At 40.2% G+C, this 19327-nt stretch overlaps 2 protein-coding genes across 2 annotated transcripts in view; one reads left to right on the forward strand and one right to left on the reverse strand.

Annotated features, from left to right (window-relative positions):
- Positions 1-13087, forward strand: part of LOC103801390 (plasminogen-like) — a 23903-nt gene extending 10816 nt beyond the window's left edge. Inside the window, exons 6-19 of the mRNA XM_009073802.1 lie at positions 367-487; positions 610-728; positions 1818-1980; positions 2577-2707; positions 3458-3623; positions 4330-4496; positions 5231-5379; positions 6838-6931; positions 8439-8559; positions 9284-9358; positions 9713-9853; positions 10549-10655; positions 11930-12075; positions 12810-13087. Coding sequence (XP_009072050.1) covers positions 367-487; positions 610-728; positions 1818-1980; positions 2577-2707; positions 3458-3623; positions 4330-4496; positions 5231-5379; positions 6838-6931; positions 8439-8559; positions 9284-9358; positions 9713-9853; positions 10549-10655; positions 11930-12075; positions 12810-12971 — 1862 coding nt within the window. The 3' untranslated portion in view covers positions 12972-13087. The remainder of the gene's footprint in view (positions 1-366; positions 488-609; positions 729-1817; positions 1981-2576; positions 2708-3457; positions 3624-4329; positions 4497-5230; positions 5380-6837; positions 6932-8438; positions 8560-9283; positions 9359-9712; positions 9854-10548; positions 10656-11929; positions 12076-12809) is intronic.
- A 4370-nt stretch (positions 13088-17457) lies between these two features.
- SLC22A3 (solute carrier family 22 (organic cation transporter), member 3) overlaps positions 17458-19327 on the reverse strand; it is a 25893-nt gene continuing 24023 nt past the window's right edge. Inside the window, 2 exon segments of the mRNA XM_009073803.1 lie at positions 17458-17515; positions 18264-18363. Coding sequence (XP_009072051.1) covers positions 17458-17515; positions 18264-18363 — 158 coding nt within the window.

Genomic DNA, 19327 nt, shown 5'->3' on the forward strand with positions numbered 1-19327 from the left:
CACATATCATAACCCTAAAGTTGAACCAAATGACAGTTGCTAGTGCAAAACTCAACAAAATGTGACAGTAACAAGGCACAGATTTTAAATTCCAGCTTAGCAGTTTTAATTTAGCTCTTTGAAAAATGTAGTCTATAATGTTGGTGTTTTTTTTTTAAAGGAATACCATAAATGTAATCAACTGGTTGAAGTCATCTCACCAAGGAAAATAACCTTTTACTTTGCAAAAAAAATAAAAAGTCTGTCCTTTAGCCTTGTGCTCTGATCAGCATCTTGAGCTTCATGTGACATGAGTATGAATGTTTATGGACTAGTTTGCCAGGGCCTTTCTGTCTGCCTTGTCTTCATTCTGCCTTGTTCCTACAGTAGAGTGCATGCACTGCAGTGGAGAAAACTACCGCGGAGTAGTTGCAACAACTACATCTGGGCTTGAGTGCCAGCGTTGGGACTCCCAGCAACCTCACTCTCATGGATACCTCCCAGAAAAGTGAGTCAGATTCTGTGATGGTCTGTTTATCGTCAGTGGTGGCCTGAAGACCACCCTGCACCAGCTAGGGTAATTGTTACAGCCATTAGTGACATATTTTAAAATGCATTTTTCCTGTTCAGTTTTCCAGAGAAGGATCTGAAGATGAATTATTGCCGTAATCCAGATGGTGAACCTCGGCCCTGGTGTTTCACTACCAGCCCAACTAAACGCTGGGAATATTGTGACATTCCTCGTTGCAGTGAGTCTGACTTCCAGACTTCTAGACACAAAGCCCCTAGACACAAAGACATCTAGACAGCTTCCAATCAGGGCAGTACAAGGAACTAGACAAATAGGAGAGGCCTCCAAAATAAAGAAAAGAATAAAAGACTGCTGAATTTTATCACAAATTAAAAAAATACCTTGAAATGACTTTCTGATAGCTCTTCTGAGGCTAGACATTTCTGTCATAGGCATTTCTAAGAGTTTTACCCGGACCACATCTCCCTTCCTTGCTGTGTTTCAACATGTCTAAGCATTGCAGTGGTTCTGATATTACTTTTGTTTTTCCTCTTTTGATGTCAAACCATTTCACTCTCTCTGAAAATCCTCTGGGTTTTGTTTTGCTATGACTTTCTGATAGCTCTTCTGAGGCTAGACATTTCTGTCATAGGCATTTCTAAGAGTTTTACCCGGACCACATCTCCCTTCCTTGCTGTGTTTCAACATGTCTAAGCATTGCAGTGGTTCTGATATTACTTTTGTTTTTCCTCTTTTGATGTCAAACCATTTCACTCTCTCTGAAAATCCTCTGGGTTTTGTTTTGCTTTGATTCTTTTCCCCTAAAGGCCTGTCCTTGCCATGATACTTTACCTTGAGATTTCTCACCACACCTCATCCTTGCTCTCTCTCACCAGTCAGAGTAAATCTCTTTTACATCTGCACATATACCTACACTTATCACTGATGAGCCTGCCACTTTCACCCCCGTTTTCTTCACAGTATTACCACTTGGTCACTTTTCAGCTGTGTTCTGATGGGGCTGCTAGCACTTTCACCTCCTAACTTGTGTATCCTGACTTCTGTAAAAGGGCAGATGCAAACACCCTTCTGCCAGACTGACTGCTTGGTAAGAAGTTAAAATGGAAGAAAGAAAGGTTAAGAAGGAAACCTCTAAATATTTTATCTGCCTTTTGGACTTTTCAAATATTTTGATGTTTAAACCTCATCTGTAAAGAACACTAAAAAACCTACTTAATTATAAAGCTCAAAGTGTTTTGTTTTGTTGGGTTTTTTTTTATTATGTCTAGAAGGCACTGATTAATTTCAGTTCCTTTTTCTGTAATAGCAACACCTCCACCAGTTCCTGCACCAGGACGTCAGTGTCTGTCAGGGAAAGGAGAAGATTATCAAGGCACAATATCTGTTACTGAATCAGGAAATACCTGTCAGCACTGGAGTTCTCAGTCTCCTCACAAACATGCTCGCACTCCTGAAAACTATCCCTGCAAGTAGGTGAAACCTCTTTGTTATTCAGTGTCCATGAGAAATACTAAGACACAGAATTACTTCAGTTTTCTTCATCTGCATTGCAAAGTTCTTCAGTTACACCAACATTCATCATCTGCTGGATCCCATTATTTCTAATTTTTTGCACATTATTTCTTTACTCTCTTCTTTGCTCTTGGATACTAGTGTCTCCACTTCTATCTTTTAAGCTCTGCTTGACTGACTTTCTCTCCCCATTTCATCCTTTTAGTGTATTGTTGCTCAGGTGTTACTCAATGTGGAGTAAGAAATTTACAATTATGATATTTGCTTGAGGCTAGGTTCTTTCACCCCATGTTTCTGCTGTGCTTCTCTTGGCCTCAGAGTGCTATATAATCTCTTAATACATCCATCAGTCTAGCAGGTTTCTGGCTTAGCACATCTGAAACACCAATGCATTGCAATTATTTATATAGTAGATGGCATCAGTAAATGAAAACAAGAGTTACCCACCAGTAAATGCAACAGTAATTTAGGCACAAAGGTGCATTCTCCTTTTGTTCATAACCTTTGCTAGGTTTTCATGAGGGGCCTTTGTTAGCCAAGTTTTCTGTTTCAGGAACCTAGAGGAAAACTACTGCAGAAATCCTGATGGTGAGAAGATGCCATGGTGTTATACCACCAACAGAACTGCTCGGTGGGAATATTGCAACATTCCCTCCTGTGATGGGACAAAGCCAGAGACCCCTGGTAAGAACAAAAGACAACTGGAAGTCGAGGGGCATCATTATTTATTTTTAAAAAACATCATGTTACTCTGCTCAGTTGCATTATTGCTGTCACTGTCAGTATTGCCATGTAGCAGTTGAACTCCCAGGTCTGATGTGGAGCCCAGGCTAGTGTCTTCAGTCTGCAATAGCAGAAGTTTCTAAGTCATCTACTGACTGAGTTCAGGAAAAACTGCAGTAACAGAAGTATTTTTATTTTGCCGAGTGGTGGTTATCTCCACCACTAAATTCTTTAATGCTCTGTGGAAAAAATAATTAGCTTTACATACTGGTTCCTGAAAAACTGAATCCAAAGCAAAACCCAAGATAATTTAAGAGCACTGAACCAAGACTACACAGAAAGCAAGCAGAAGAAAACTCCTTACACAAGGAAGGCTTGTTCCACACGTACATCTGTGACAAAGACACAGACAGTCCCCTACCCTGGAGAAGTTTTGATCCATATGTTAACTATTTGTCTTGTTAGCTGAAGTAAATCCCCATGCATGACAGTAAAACTGATGCACAGGTCTTTTAATCTAGCATATCATGATATCTTTACAAATGTGTTTTTAAATCTTTCTTTTGATCTACAGTCTAAGAATGATGATACAGACAGCATGCTGTGGTGCTCAGTAAAACACTCTGGCTTGTTTTCTGTTGGCTTTCTATGCTCGTGTGTAAATGTCAAAGCATTAAGATGCAAGGGACTGGTTTCTGTTATTCACTACAGCTGTTGATGTGCCTGAGCAGGCTCAAATTACTGAGGAGTGCTATCACGGCAATGGTGTGACTTACCGTGGTACAGCTTCTTTCACTGTCACCGGAAAGAAATGTCAAGCCTGGAGCTCAATGTCACCTCACCGACACAACAAGACTGCAGGCAATTTCCCAAATGCGTATGTGTATTTCCCATTTCCAGGGACAATTCATGAACTTGTTTTGATTTGCATCATTGTTACACAACAATGATTTTAAAGATGGGAAGGGAGTGTACTTGATAAAAATAATTCCTTCCTTTTCTTCTTTTTTTTTCTTAATGTGGAAACATTTTCTATCAGCCTCATCTTGAAACAAACCACAGTTGTCACTATTACACTTCAGACTATTCAACTGTGTGTTTCTACATTGCTTCTAAATCAATTAATAATTAACATAAATTTTCCATTATACTGAAATGAACTGTTTCTGTACATGAGCTTATTCATGAGCTTAAGTATTTGGCTCCTAGTCTGCAGTTCATTAGTGCTTTGAGGAAGATGTGTATTTTCTTATTTTTAATATTTACTATTTATTTATTCCAAAATGTAAAATGCTATTTCTTTTTAAAAGCTATTACTACACTTGAAAAAGTAAACACAATTATGTCTTTACTATACATGTGTGTATTTACTTATCTGGATTTTTAAATGATATTTTACTTTAAGTGTTAAGCAATGAATAACTACTTGGCATATTTAAATATTCTACATATGTGTCCTGATTTCTTTATGCTGAAAAATTATTTCCATCGTATTCCATAGCAAACATACTTTCTAAAGTGTTCTTTCAAGTTTTCCTCAGAGCAGTGGCACGAATAGAATTATAATATATTTGTATTTGTAGGGACCTGAGGCAAAATTACTGCAGAAACCCAGATGCTGATACCCGTCCATGGTGCTACACCACCGACCCCAGAGTGAGGTGGGAGTACTGTGACCTGAAGAGGTGTGATGACCATGAACCACAGACTGTACCAAAACCTCCTCAGACATCACTAGAAACAAATTCAGGTGATAATACTTTCAACTTCCCCCAGAAATGCTTACAACCAATCAGCTGGTTTTTATGGAAAAATCAGAAAAATTTAATGAGGATGAAATACAGGAAGCACTAGATAAATACACTCATCTTCACATTACTGTGTGAGGGCAACTAGCAATGATAGCAAATGTAGAGGTGATGTAGATTTTGCTGGCAACTGTTCCAAAAAGTCTTTTCCTGTGCCATGCACTCGCATGTCCTGGGAGCCATTTCCCATTGGAGAAGAGCTGACTTCTTTAATTCCATTCAGATGCAACTTTGTTATGCAGTAGATTGTTAGAGTACTGCAGCTTTAAATTTTTTTTTGCTATGATTTGTTTTTCTGGTTAGACAGCTAATAATTTTGGCTTTTTACCTACTGTAAAATGTGGCATTGGACAGATAGCAGCATCCCTAAGGAAAACATGTTGTGAGTGCATGGTCTTTGTGGCCATGGCTTCTGGAGTCATGAGTGGTCAATTGAATCTAAGCTGCTTTGGTTTATGACTTTCATGATCATGAAAAAACTTCTAAAATGCAAGGAAATTAAAATATGATTGCTAGCTATCATTGACACTATGTTGCCCTTCTTTCCTTGTCTATATGTTATGTAGGACTTAGGTAAATCATAGTAGTATTTCCTCAGATTTATCTCTACTTCAAGTATGGATGTGGCCCAATAGCTCACAGCTAACAATCATTTCCTTTTCTTCTTTCTTCTCAGATTGCATTAATGGTGATGGTAAAGACTACCGTGGCACAGTAGCAAAAACTGCAAGGGGCAGGACTTGTCAAGAGTGGAGTTCTCAGAGACCTCATAACCATGACTATTTCACTCCCATAACTCATCCAGATGCAGGCCTTGAGAAAAATGTAAGCAACAGTTAATTTAATACTCACTGTCATTGAACTTTGCCTGTCTTCTTCAGGATGCATCAGCAGGCATTTCACGAGAGGCCTATGTAAATGACTTTCTTTTCCTCAGCTCAATCTAAGAATCTGATCGTGACAATTCTTGTTGACGTGAGCAATCTGTACTTCTGTGGGACACAGGGATGCCCTGAAACAATATGTGTCTGCATCACAACCAACAGTCTTCAGACGGGCACTTGCTTCTCCTCACTGCTGAAGATAAAGTAGAGCTGTCTGTGAGCAGTGTCCCTGCCTCCTCTGACAGATACAGCACCTGGGGTCATAGGTTTCAGTAGTGACAGGAATGGGTGAGATAGTGATAGATGCAAGGTTCAGTGCAAGTTCCTTGAGCTGATGGATTCTAGTCCCTCATCCTCTAGTAATTCCCCCTCCAGCCCTCCAGCTTCTGCCACAGCTCATCATACAATGCTATACATGTACCTGACCCATCCTCTAAGACAATCTCTATCTCTAACCTTCATCTCTCTAGTCGTAACACAGGTACTCGTTACTAGTTCTCTAGACTTGCAAAATCCTATATACAATATTTGCCTAGTTTGTGACAAGCTCTGTGTGTGATATGAAGAGCTTGTTTGATGTTGTCAGTTTGAACTATTTTTTCACCAGGCACATGACTTTAGAGCTTGCTTTAGTCAATTTTTTCATGTCATTGCATATCCTGTATTGAATTTTAGCTCAGACTGGGAAAACTCAAAAATCTGCCTGCCATAACTTCTTGGTTCTTGAATTTATCAGGGATTCTTAGGGAAGGATAGCAAATATTTTGCCTTTTTCCTAAGACATGGGATATATTTAAGGGAAGGGAAAAAATATCTGGTAGCATGGAGTTCTGTGAGGTGTCTGCTGAGCAGAGATAAGTCACTATGGTCAGCAAGACCTACAGGAAAGGGAGACACTAGCTGACCAGACAACCCACATCAGAGTGAACACTGCAGCCCTGCATCACCATAGGCATCACCAGGTTGTGAAAGAGCAGCTTACACAACACCCACTTGCCCTGGAGTCCTGAAGCCAGAATGCTTGTGATAAGACCTCATGACTGACTCTACAGCTCCTAATAACTGCAGTGAAAGCAGGAGCAGATAGTTCAGTGCTTTAGAATACCTCATCCGAGGCCAAGTTCTCCTACTTTTTGAGAGCTCAGAGGTCCAAGATTTCACCAGTGCAGCTTACTTTCTGAAAACAGTTGAAGAAGTTTCATTCTTATTATATTTCTAAACTCAGAGAAATTTAAAAAAAAAAAAAAGAAACACTGTTGTCAAAAGGATTTGGAAATCGCTTAAAAGAAAGGAAGTAAAAAAAAATTCCCAAATTTAATTCAATTTTATTTTGAAACTTGCACTGGTAGGCTTTTTTTGCCCCCTGGTTAACAACTGTTGTCTTTATTCTTTGTTACAGTATTGCAGGAATCCTGATGGAGATGTGAATGGACCTTGGTGCTACACAACAGACCCAAGAAAAGCCTGGGAGTACTGTGACATTCCCAAGTGCCGTAATTATTCCTTTAAAGACTAGTGTCTCCATTTCCTGTAACCTTTTATGACCACTGGAGGACATTCAGTGACTGGTCTGAAAGACTGATCTAAGTGCAAGAGCTTTAGACTGGAAATCAAGGCTCTTGGGAAGTGATGTTCAAAGTCTGTGTCTGAAGTGTTAAGATTGGTGCTTATTCCTTGGAAACCCCAAATGCAGCACAAGATGTACCTGGAGCCCATTGCAGCTCATGGGATTTTGCCATGTGTTTCAAAATAGGGCTGTCCTGCAGAAATTTTCTCTGGTCCGACCTAGTCACCTGACATAACCCTGTGTGTGGCCAGGCTAAACAAGGGATGCTCTTATCCCAGCAAAATATTTGCACTCCCTGCTCATGTGGCTCTGGTCTGTTCTGGATTAAAACCAGATTGTCCCTCCTCTAATACTATACTGTATCTGATGCCCGGAAAGTGCATCTAGCTTTAAGTATTTAACCAGTAGGAATCAAGTCATTGATACTCTGAATTAGGAGGTGCAACTAAGTGTAAAATGATAAAATTTCACAACATTTTGGTTTCCAATCCTTACATGTTTATCAACAACAAATGCTATGCCAGGAAGAGAGGTAGTTTCCACTCAAAAGAAGGATGACTTGCTTGCTGCTTTGTCCTGTCAGCTGTGAGCAGCAGAAAATATTCTTGGATCAAAACCCCAAAATGAAGCAAAAAAGAAAAAGAAAGTTGTTCTATAACATACACACTGTAACTGTAAAAATATGACTGCCTTGAAAGTGTTGGACTGGGACTCGTAGGAAGGAAAATGTCATCTTCACATGGTTATTGTATTCGATTTGATGATCCATTTCTTTTTAAAATTAATACCTTTTTTGTTCAGATGTTCATCTAAAGAACAGAGAAAACATGGCTTTTTCCTTTAATTCCATTAGTTAGTTCCTTTTGCTGACAACAAATTCTAAATTCTGTGTTGATGAATCAGTTTCTTGTGGCCAAATAAGAAGTACCCTTTTTAATAACTCAGAGACATCTGAAGTACCAAATGATGCTGAGATAAGAGTGGACAAAATTTTCTTCCACACAGACAGTGATTGAACTTCACCTGCTGTGCCACCAAGATTAGTTTAAAACATCTGCCAGTGCAACTTGTGCACTGTTGGCACCTGTAAGAGAACACTTACAGATGTTGGGAGAATTTATTTTTTCTTTCTCTCTCTTTCCTTCTCCTTCCCTTTCTGGTTTATTTTTCTATCCAACTGTAGAGCTATTCATGTGTAATTTGCTGACCACTGAGGACTGTATGTGAAAAAAAATTACCAGGCATTTTTAAGTGTTCCAGATAAAGGTAATCTAACAAAATGTAGGTGGTGCATGGTATAGAATTGCCTGAAGAGAATCAGAAGCTGAAGTGACAAATGTAACAGATTCACCTTCTAGTTCTCTGAGTGCATAGTGAATGTATAGCAAATACACTAATGTTCCCCATAGTGATTTTTTTTTCTTATTCTCTAGCTCCTGCTAAGTATGAATGTGGAAAATCGAAATTCAGACCAAAGTTGTGTGCTCAAAGGATTGTTGCTGGGTGTGTTTCGCATCCACACTCCTGGCCCTGGCAGATCAGTCTCCGTACCAGGTATAGCCATTCCCCACTGCATTAGGCTTTACATGCAAAGAAAACTTGCCTTTCATAGGATGTTACAGTACATGGTTACAGCATTCTAAACTTGACTTTAATTTAAAAATAGCTAAAGGCTAAATATGTGTGCTAATCTTAAAGAAGGTCATTTAGACAACTGAGAATGACTGTTTTGTGACAAATACCCATAGGATCAATAAAAAAGGCAATTTCAAAAACATTTTCACTAGAGGGCAGAATGACTTTAAATCTGTTACTATATTCTACAATAGAATCAGTACCCTGTGTGTAGAAGCAACAGTTTAAAGTATGGCTAGCACAGATCTTGATCTGTCCTTCCTTGTAAGTATTTGATCCTACTAGCAAAGTTATTAACAAAACCAGGAATCAAGGCTAGTTGCAGAGCTTTCTGACTGTGATTAGAGCTAGAAAAAGTCCGAATCTCTAAAATACTGAACCTCACTGCACACAAGGTTTTCCAGTAGTAGAAATACTGGTTAAGAGCAAAGATCTATGTGTTTTCTTATAAAAATACTCACAGAATGCTACTGTCACTATAAGAAGCAGGAAGAAAAGCAAAATATTTCTTAATTAAATTGTGGCATAATGTCTTTAGTTTCTAAAGGCACACATGTTATAAAGATTACCTGATAAATTACAGTAGAATTAACCTCCCTGTCTTAAACCAATGCCCTTTTCATGCCTTTCTGTTCTATTACAGTTATGGCCTGCATTTCTGTGGGGGAACTCTGATAGATCCTCAATGGGTTCTTACTGCCGCTCACTGCTTAGAAAAGTAAGTATCTGTTATAGCCTGCATCTTCTGACACTACATAGAAAAGCAGAGGAGAAACAAAAGAAACCCTGTTATTCAAACTGTTATTCAAACCTGAGCTGGCTGCAAACACCTTGCAACAGTTGAGAATTGAGATGAGTCTGTTTGCCATTCATTAAAGCTGAGTTTTGGCTGGAAAAGAAAGTGGCAGTGGTAGCTTTTGCCAAATTGATTTCATGTGCCATAATAAGGGATTAAGTTTACACCAAAGCTGGCTATCTGGCTTTGAGAGAGCAAGGTGCCCAACAACATCATGAGTGGTCTATGTCCTGGGTGTGGATTCATCAGCTCAACATGTGCAATCATTTCCAATAGGTCCTCACGACCAGCTGCATATAAAGTGTATCTTGGATTACACAGAGAAAGAGCATCAGAGCCATCAGTACAAAAACGTGATGTTGAGAAATTGTTCAAGGAGCCACGCAGAGCAGACATTGCTCTGCTAAAACTGAGCAGGTACTCTTTCACCTGAAGTATTCCTTTGTTCTGATGGGGCAAGTTGACTAAAAAGTGATTGCTGCTGTTGTAGAAATGTGTTTCTGCACGTACTATATTCAAGTAGTGATTTGAGACCCTCTCTTTCTTCCTTTTCTGCAGAAGCTCCAGGGCTTCAGAAAGAGAAGGGGCTGCCTTGGGAGGGGAGGAAGGCTAGGGGCAGTGACCAGGCTGGCAATGCACAGGGTGCCAGCCTTAATAAATGAGTTTTGGCTGCACCTAAAGGCAGGTCAGAGAGACTTAGGTTCTGCTGTGTGCTAAGTGTCCCGTTGGAAAGTGATTTATAGCCAGACTGAGTGTGGACAGAGCAACTATGTGTTAAATGCCACTAATCCATGCCCTTGGTAATAGCTTTGCAATTAGGTTTTGTTGGCTATGCATTAACCTAAGTCAGAACATTCTCCTAGACTTATCTTGGTGCTTTTTAGTATCAAAACACTCTAACTGTTCTCCATTTCAGACCTTTTCCATTTGTGTATCACTTTCTGAGGGATTAGAGCCTTAAACATAACCAGTTTTGCATATCAGAAAAAATCCTTACCTGAAGCTATGGATTTCAAAGACAAAAGGCTGAGTGCATATAAAGGCTTTTTAGAAACCTGAAGGTGGTATCAAGTATAATTATGCCAGTAATTGTTCCTGTTTGTTTCTTTCAGCCCAGCAGTCATTAACGATCATGTAATCCCAGTTTGTTTACCAAAAGAAAATGCTGTGTTAGGAGGAAGAGAGGAGTGCTATGTGACAGGCTGGGGGGATACAAGAGGTGAGACATATTTAAATGCTCTGTGTTTGGAGACTGGTTTATACTTGCATCCAAAGTGTATTCTCTTTGTGTCCTAAACAAGCTATTGATGAGAAACTTACTTCATCAGAATTCACCAGGGCTGCCATTCCTTCCACTGCCTTCCTCTGCCATAGATTCTCCTAAGTCACTCAGAGCCATGTAAACTGAAATCCTCTAAACTAATACTAAAAGAAGAGAGTAAGACCTAAGGAGCTGGAGCAGGTCCAGAGAAAAGCAACGAGCACAAGTGCTATGAGGAGAGGCTGAGGGAGCTGGGGATGTTTAGCCTGGAGAAGAGGAGCCTCGGGGCAGACCTTATCACCCTCTACAACTACCTGAATGGAGGTTGTAGTCCGGTTGGGGTTGGTCTCTTCTCCCAGGCAACCAGCATTAGGACAAGAGGGCACCCACACAAGCTCTGCCAGGGGAGGTTTAGGTTGGATATTAAGAAGAGATTTTTTACGGAGATAATAATCAGACACTGGAATGGGCTGCCTGGGGAGGTGGTGGATTCACCATCCCTGGAGGTTTTCAAGATGAGAATGGATGTGGCACTTAGTGCCATGATCTAGTAACCACGGTAGGGTTAGACTCGATGATCTTAGAGGTCTTTTCCAACCTGGGTGATTCCATGATTCTATGAACTCTTCTCTCTCAGTCCACTCTGCTTTTCCCCAAAGTTGGATTTACTCAATTAGAAAGAAAGTTTTTCTAGATTTAGGTTATTTCTTAATCACATAAGTGTGAGTTTGCTCGTTCTCTTGAATAATGATTCCTCCCAATCAACCTGGTTCACATCTCACAAATATAGAACCCTCATTTTCAAAACCTCCCACTCTGCCTTGGTTGAGAAGTGCTTTGGTACATTTTCTACCTCCTTGCCCATCATGCCATGCAACTGTTTACTTTGTTCCTTCTTTCTTCCATAGAAAACTCAGATAGAGACAATAAAATGGTTTGGGAATAACTCCCACAAATATCAGTGGGTACTGGACCCACGTGGCAGTGCTATAAGAGCAGGAAGGTCAGTCAGTGCAGTGTGGATATTGATAGGTAGTAGAGTGTGATAAGTACCATAATACTGATAATGCTTACTGATTTTGGTATATCTTCGTATTACACATAGGAAGTATATCCATATGCATAAACACTATGCTTATTTTACTGCTTACCCATATCCTGTTGTTTGTTGTGTGAATTTGATAATCACCTCTGTCATACATTCTGTTTTGGTTTCATTTTTATTTTCAAAGGAACTGGTGGTGATGGCTACTTAAAGGAAACTGGGTTTCCTGTCATCGAGAATAAAGTATGCAACCGCCCTGAATTTTTGAATGGTAGAGTCAAAAAGAATGAGCTCTGTGCTGGGAATATTCATGGTGGCACAGATACCTGCCAGGTAAGAAAGTCTATGACCATCAGAGTTGGTTGTAAGCACATTGAAATCAAATAGTGATTTGCTTTCTGGGCTTTAGAGGCCCAGAATTATCCTTGGAATGTTATCACATCACATGGTATCTGAGCTGAAATATGCACACAGATTCTGCTCCTCCTTTGCTGCCTTGTCTGCTAGGAAGTGGGCAATTTTTCAGATAAGTCTGAACTACAAAGCACATGGCAACACATGGATGCACAAGCCAGATGTGTGGAAGCCAACTTAGAATGACAAATGATCAGATTTTTTTCTCCTAGATCACTTTGCTTGCCACACCTAGACTAGCTCAAATGTCTAAGCTAGCGTAGTTAACAATCTGAGATATCTGTTAGCAATTAAAGAGTGGAGCCTGCCATGCAGGCAAAACAAAGGGCAAAGCAGCTAGTAATTTGCAAGTGTCAGTGCCACTGACTCATCTAGTAACAACAGGAAGCTGTGAAGACCAATCAGATTCCTCCTCAACAAATCCACTTACTTCAAAAATAAATGTAATGCCTGGGTGATGGGAAGCAATGACTTCAAAAAAGTGTTCAACAGCATGCATAGAGAGCAATTCTCTGACTAGAACTCCAGTGTTTCCTCATAACTTGTGCAGCCCTCACGTGTGAGAGGTACTTCTGTTTCTGTGCCTCCCGTGAGAAGGCCATTCTTGCATGAGTCTGTCTGTGAAGGAATCATCCTGTTCTTTCTCTGCTTAGGGGGACAGTGGAGGACCTCTAGTCTGTCTGGACCAAGATAAATTTGTCCAACATGGAGTCACCTCTTGGGGTCTTGGCTGTGCACAACCCATGAAACCTGGTGTTTATGTTCGAGTCTCCAATTATATTACTTGGATTAAAAGTGTAATGGAAAGCAACTGATCCTGGGTATGGACCACCCTCTCCCAGAAAGCAGTACGCATATCAGAAGTACAAGATACCAAGTGCAATATTAAAGCTACAATCATTCATAAGAAAGTAAAATAAACATGGCCATCCATTTTAAATTGCTATAAATTAATAGTTATTGCCAAGAAACCCAACTGACTGTGTGTTACCCATTTTCTATATGTTCTGTGCTTTGCTGTGTTTGGCAGTAGACCTGCCTGAAATACACATGAAAAATCCTAACCTTAACTGTAACTGGACACCTGCATCTTGATCTTATATTAGGTTCTACAATGATGTTTTCTTCTAAGGTCATAATTTCCCAAGATGATGTGCTTTCCACAAAAGAAGAAAGGAGAATATTTCTTATTTTCTACGAGTTGTCTGAGCCTCTTACCAATTTAATGCTGCAAACCAAAGAAGAATTTCGTAGTACATGTCTTATATGCCTGTGTTTTATCAGATATACTCCATATCATTAAATACATGAGATGAAAAAAAAAAAAAGCAGCAGCATTTGGTTTGCATTTTTATATTTTTTATTGACATGGAAATCTGTGTCAGCAAAAGTACAAATGTTGCATCAAAGATATAAAACAGTGAATAAAAATAGCCCCACCATTAAGTTAGTCCATAGTCAAGACAGAGAAATAACTGTTCATCATTACAGCAAGTAATGACAATGCATTTAACATATTATAAAGTTGTGCTGTTCATTGTACCCATTTGTTTTATTGTTTAACTCTAGCTGACTACATAACTGTTAGAGGTGCATTTTTCTTCTCTAAAAGAAAATCATGTACACATGCCTGTGGTTATAGGAAGTGAAAGCTTTAACATTTAGAAATGCTTTCCAGGGAAAGCATTGACTCACGCTTACCAAAGCTAAACACTTGCTAGCTATGAACCTCTGCTCTCATTCTGCACCCCTTACACATCAGCCAGGGAGCACCCCACAGGTGTCTGGAGACCTCTGACTCTGCTTGGGATCCACCTGCATCCCCAGGGTGTGCCAAGTATACTCCAACTAACACAGCTATTTCCTGGGATGGGATTTGTCTGGTCTATTTTCTGCAGAGCAGAGATCCACTCTCAGGCATGCCAAGCTCTGCATCATTTTTAGATTGTCTTTTTTCTTTTTCCCTCCCATAGCCTTGAAGGATGACTCTATTAAACAGAGTTAGGTGGCAGGGTGATTTGTGAAGCTTCTACATCTGGAGTCTGATTCTGGGAAATGCAATCATGTCAAGGCATTGCTTTCCTGAGCAGGAACAGCCCTGATAAAGCACATCCCACCCACCTGTCTGGTCTGGTCTGCAGGCTTCACTGAGCACAAATACCCTTCTGCATATTTTCCATATATATGCATTTGCTCATTAAGCAAGCCAAGAAATCTGTACAATACTTTCCTGGCAACAGAAAGTCTGTGTTGCAGCTTGGTCTTTGATTTGTTAAACTCTTTAGATGCGAACTCTTGGAGGCATGGTTAATACCTGGCTTGTAGACAGAGAAACCAGTGGCCCTGGTAGACTTGCCAAACTGGCTAAAAATGCCAGGACACGCCTGAGTGGCTACAGAAGTCCCACCTCATAACCTTTCAGAGAGCACCGATTGTTATCTTTCTCTTCTGCAAGAGTGTCAGTGGCAATAAAAAATTCCATTTGTCACTACTAACCATTCACACAGACTAGATGAAGTAAACTGGCACATTTGGTGGCAGCAGCATATTGGAACCAAATAGCACATTCACCTGTTTGTTGGTCCAAGGAACCTCTTTGCTGGTAGGAAGCACACAGCTCCTGAGTTTCTGTGGTCAGGTTGTTTATGTGCGTTTGGTGATGGTAAGGTGATCCTTGGTCTGTTGTGTACCTCACATCTCTCACTGAGCCTCTGAAGCATACAAATGCTAGACAACTATAGCTGACAATGTTTAGCCTCTCCTTGAAGAGGTGTCTCTCGCTGAGTGAGCTGAGTCACAACAGCCTCTTTAGTGTCAGCCCATGCGGTTTAGGAGAACACCACTGTGCCTCCTGAGAAATTTGTAGTGCTTTCATATATGTATTAAGTGGTTTGAGGCATATATGAGTATAGAAAAACTTGTTTTAAACAAACAGCCCACCTAGTGACCTGCGTGCCTGTGTGCACACACCTCCATGAGGTTGGTTTCCTCTGGGGTTCTCCCAAACTGAATTTCTCCCAGTGACTCCATCACCTCATCTGTCTTCACTCACAACAGTGTAACCCCTCTGTCACCAAACTGCTGGTCGTACAACAGGTTACTACCCACTTCATGAGGCAACACAAAGTCTCACAGAGACAGGAGGATTTTTTGACTTAGAATATCCCTGTTAGAGACAAGAGTTAGCACAGAAGCAATTAACATATTACAAACAATTACAAACTTCATCTGAAGTTGCTAAGTACTATCATATTAGGAGTCAAAACATACACACAGGCTTTTTTCTGCTGTCCTTTGCAAAATGAATTTTTAGCAAATAAGTAAATTCAGACTTCTGGCACCGCCCCTAGCCATTTTACCTACTGAAAAGTATTTGCTTCTATTATTTTCTGAGCAACACATGATGCTTTTCAATATCTGAAGGGGCCTACAAGGGAGCCAGAGAGGGGCTCCAAGTCTGTGTTGACATAGAAGTTTTCTCTCTGTAGCAGTTCCTGTTTTGTGTTGTCCTCTAGATCAGTCAGATATTAAATGAGACACTCATTTAATTTCATATCTTTCAATCACTACTGAGTTTTGCTAACCATCCCATTGACCTGTAACTATGCCTTAGAGGAAGTTGGAAACAGCCTTGAAAGACAGGCCTTTATCACTAATTGCTTAAACTATGCAAACATTAGACTGAGATCACTGTTAAAGGTCCTATTTTCCTCCAGCAGGGCTGGTGATAAGGGCAATTTCTGGGAAAGGGCAGGGATAGTTGGGAACTGTTGAAATGCACAGTATATTCCTCACCATAGGAAACCCTTCTCTGCAGGCACCTGTCTATATGCAGTCTTAGGATGGTGAGGCTGGAGTAGTAGTCATCCAGTTTCACTGACTGTAAGGTAGTGCTACTCATTTGTGGTATGAACCTTCAAAACTCACTCCTACATTTGCTTATGCCAAATATGTTGTTTTCTGAGCTTATAAGGTCCTTTACAAGAGCTTGTTGACTTTTTTGAATTCTCTGCTCATAACAGAATACCTTTTGCACACCACATCTTTTGAAGTCCTTCCCTGTGACCAGTGTATTGTTTACCAGTCAGTGGCCAGGACCCAATGCTTGAGGGAGGTTATACAGCAGGAAAGGAAAGCAGTTGGTCCCTGCTATCTGCTTCCAGGGCCACATAGTCTGACTATTCTGCTACATGTCAGCTTCAGAAAACCAAGACCAGTTAACACTACTCTCCATAACCAAAGCTCCTGTCTCATCCCTGCCCATCTTCCCAAGACAGCTTAATATCCCTGTCAACAAACCAAATAATTTATCCCCAAGATTGAAAGATGACAAATAATAATAATGAACAGAAGACAGAAATTGCAGTTCACCTGACAGTGGTGAGGGTGAAGGAATTTGGTTTGTAGGGATGGGCAGAAATTGTGATTTGGAAAGGAAGAAATCAGCATGTTCTTGAGAGAGGTTTGGAAAAGCATCCATCAGGCAGAGCGGGCAGAAGCCCTTCACTCAGAGATATATGGGTCACTGGCCAGGGCACAGGACAATGGAGTGTCACATGAACACAGCTGGGTCTGGGGGAAGGCTCTACGGGGCAGCAGGAGAATCTGACCTGCAGAGCTAATGCCCTGTGGAGGGTATGACACCTATATAAAGCCCTGAAAAGGAGAGGAGGGGGACTGCTGCCACATTTCAGAAAGCTCTTGAACAGGGAGGGAAGCAGGGCTTTTGTTGCAAAGGGTCCCTGTGGAAGGCAATCAAGGAGAGGTTTGCCTGAGGCACACTGATGATTTTCATCTCTTCCAACCAGAAAAAGAGCCACCCTGATCAATACCCTCCTGCCTGAGACATCCTGTCTTCGACTCGTCCGGATTCTTTGGGACAAAGGAGAACAAGTTGAAATACTAATTCTCCCCTCCTCAAAGTCATCTAAATCTTAAACTAGCAATACCATTTCAAACCCTCCCCATCCAAATATATCCTAACAAAGAAACAAGCAAATGGCTCAAATAGATATAGAAATAAATACAAGCTCACTGAGCTGGATAGTGCATCTTTTTAAAGCTGTTCTGTTCTCTACCAAGAACCACAAAGTGGTCCCTTCTTGCAAACAGCATAGTCCGGAAAAAAAATTTATTCCATATTCATAGAAAAATACACTACTTCTTTTAAATGTCCTTAAGCTTGGAAAAAGAACATGAAGTGTAATCCATATTCTGCAGCAAATTTTGAAGTGATGTCAGGCAGACAACAAATTCCCAGTATGGGAACACAGTCCTTTGCTCAGTGCTGTCCTTCAAAGGTCAAATATAAGAGTTGGTGTCACGGTGTTTCCGTTTCTTGCCACATTGGCCAAAACTACTGAAGAAACAGAAGGAGAGAAGGGCATAAGGGTGAAAGAAACAGAAGAACATAGTTCAAGTTGTAGTCTAGCCTGCAGTACTGAAACATTTATGTTTTGCATAGCAAAATTTCTCTTTCTTTAGTTTGTACATTGAATCAAGCAAAAATTGTTGATGTAATATCCAAAGCCTCTGCTTGAAATATTAACATACAGCGCTAAATCCTCAAAATATCTAGCCAAGGTATAAATGTTCCCTGCACATACGCAGTGCAGCGGAGAGTCTGGCTTGCTGTGTGCCAGGAGTGGGAAAGCTGTGCCTACAACTCATCCATCTCATACATGACTTCTCAATGACTTCACACATTGTGGAATGAATTGCTTCCATCATAAAGGGCCCTTCTTCACAAGATGCTTTCACTGAGCTAATGTCTGTTTTTCTTGAACAGAGACCTACAGGCTATGCTTTGCAGAGTCTTTCTTGCACACTATTACAGTCTGCTTCCACAGATGCATAGGACAACTTTATGTCTCTGTGAGAAAAATACAGATTTTCTCCCCATACTTTTTTTTAACAGCCTTGCTTACTGGCACTGAAAAGTCCAAGTTTCTATTGAGAAAAGTCCCATCTACTCATAATATCAACCTAGCAAAGGAATTTACTTTGACATTTGGAACACATCAATAATTTATGACAGCTAGTAAAGTTGGAGGAGAACACCCTCAGAAAACCTCACCCAAGTAAAAGTAAGAATATACATCCCATACCTTGAAAGCTGCTCCACATCCTCCACCGTCTCTGGTAAGGGGATTCCCTTTGTCTCTGGTAAAAGCAATACTAGGAGCCCACAGGCAACTGCGAGAATACCTAAAATGGACATTGAAGAAATACAAAAGCAATTAGAAAACTGTTACTTTTTTTATTTTCAGGATTTATCCACGAAGGTAAATTTATTCAGATTAAGTTTGAAGTGAGATTTTTTTTTAAGTGCATCAGCTATTTCTGATTAACCTACTCTAATCAAACAGCTTTATGCTACATTGCTTTAACCTGTTAGAAAATCACTGGAGGTCTAGGAGTTCGTTTGCAGCCTGATCTCCCTAAAGGGAGGTCTTAGAAATCAAAAACCAGAGATAAGTGCACATGGGCAAGTGTATACAAACTGCACTGGAGCCTGGATAATATTTCTCACATAAGACAAGTCTGCCTTTGCTCAAGGGCCTCTGTCACACAAATATATCTGTGGTTCTTTCTCCATCCGGTTTCAGAAATCATTGAGATTTTCCTGAAATACTCTCTTCATGTCTCCATGGCCAAAGTAAATTATGTGATTCAGAATAAAAATTTCTCCTTGGAAAAGAGCATTCAGATACAGAGCCAATCTGAAATAGGAATGGCTATTTCAGAATAATTTCCTTCATAGATATAATTTAAATAATGTGGTAAGTCAAAAATAGAAGGGCTGAAACAAAAAATAAAATGTTCCCTGACTGTTTCACAGTCCACTCTGATCCTCTCTGATTTTGTAGCTGTTTACGTAAGACAGAAGGAATTTGTGTGTCCTTCAGCAGCAGCAGAATTTCAGAATTAGATAATATGACACTGTACTCTTATGAATGTCTATTCTTGGAATAATGGTAATATTTTTAAATGTCTTTCTCTTTTTTGTTTTCAGCTAAAGTTGTCATTAGCACCAATTTCCCTTCATATTTTATCCTGTTCATTTTAACTTTTTCCAGTCACATCTATCTCCTGGAAGTCTGGTTTAGCCATAGACTCCCATTTTCTTGTTGGAAATAAGTAATTTGCATATTTCCCCCCCCCCCCCCCA

This window comes from Acanthisitta chloris, unplaced genomic scaffold (genome assembly GCF_000695815.1).
Source record: "Acanthisitta chloris isolate BGI_N310 unplaced genomic scaffold, ASM69581v1 scaffold2444, whole genome shotgun sequence".
Classification (NCBI taxonomy): Eukaryota; Metazoa; Chordata; class Aves; order Passeriformes; family Acanthisittidae; genus Acanthisitta; species Acanthisitta chloris.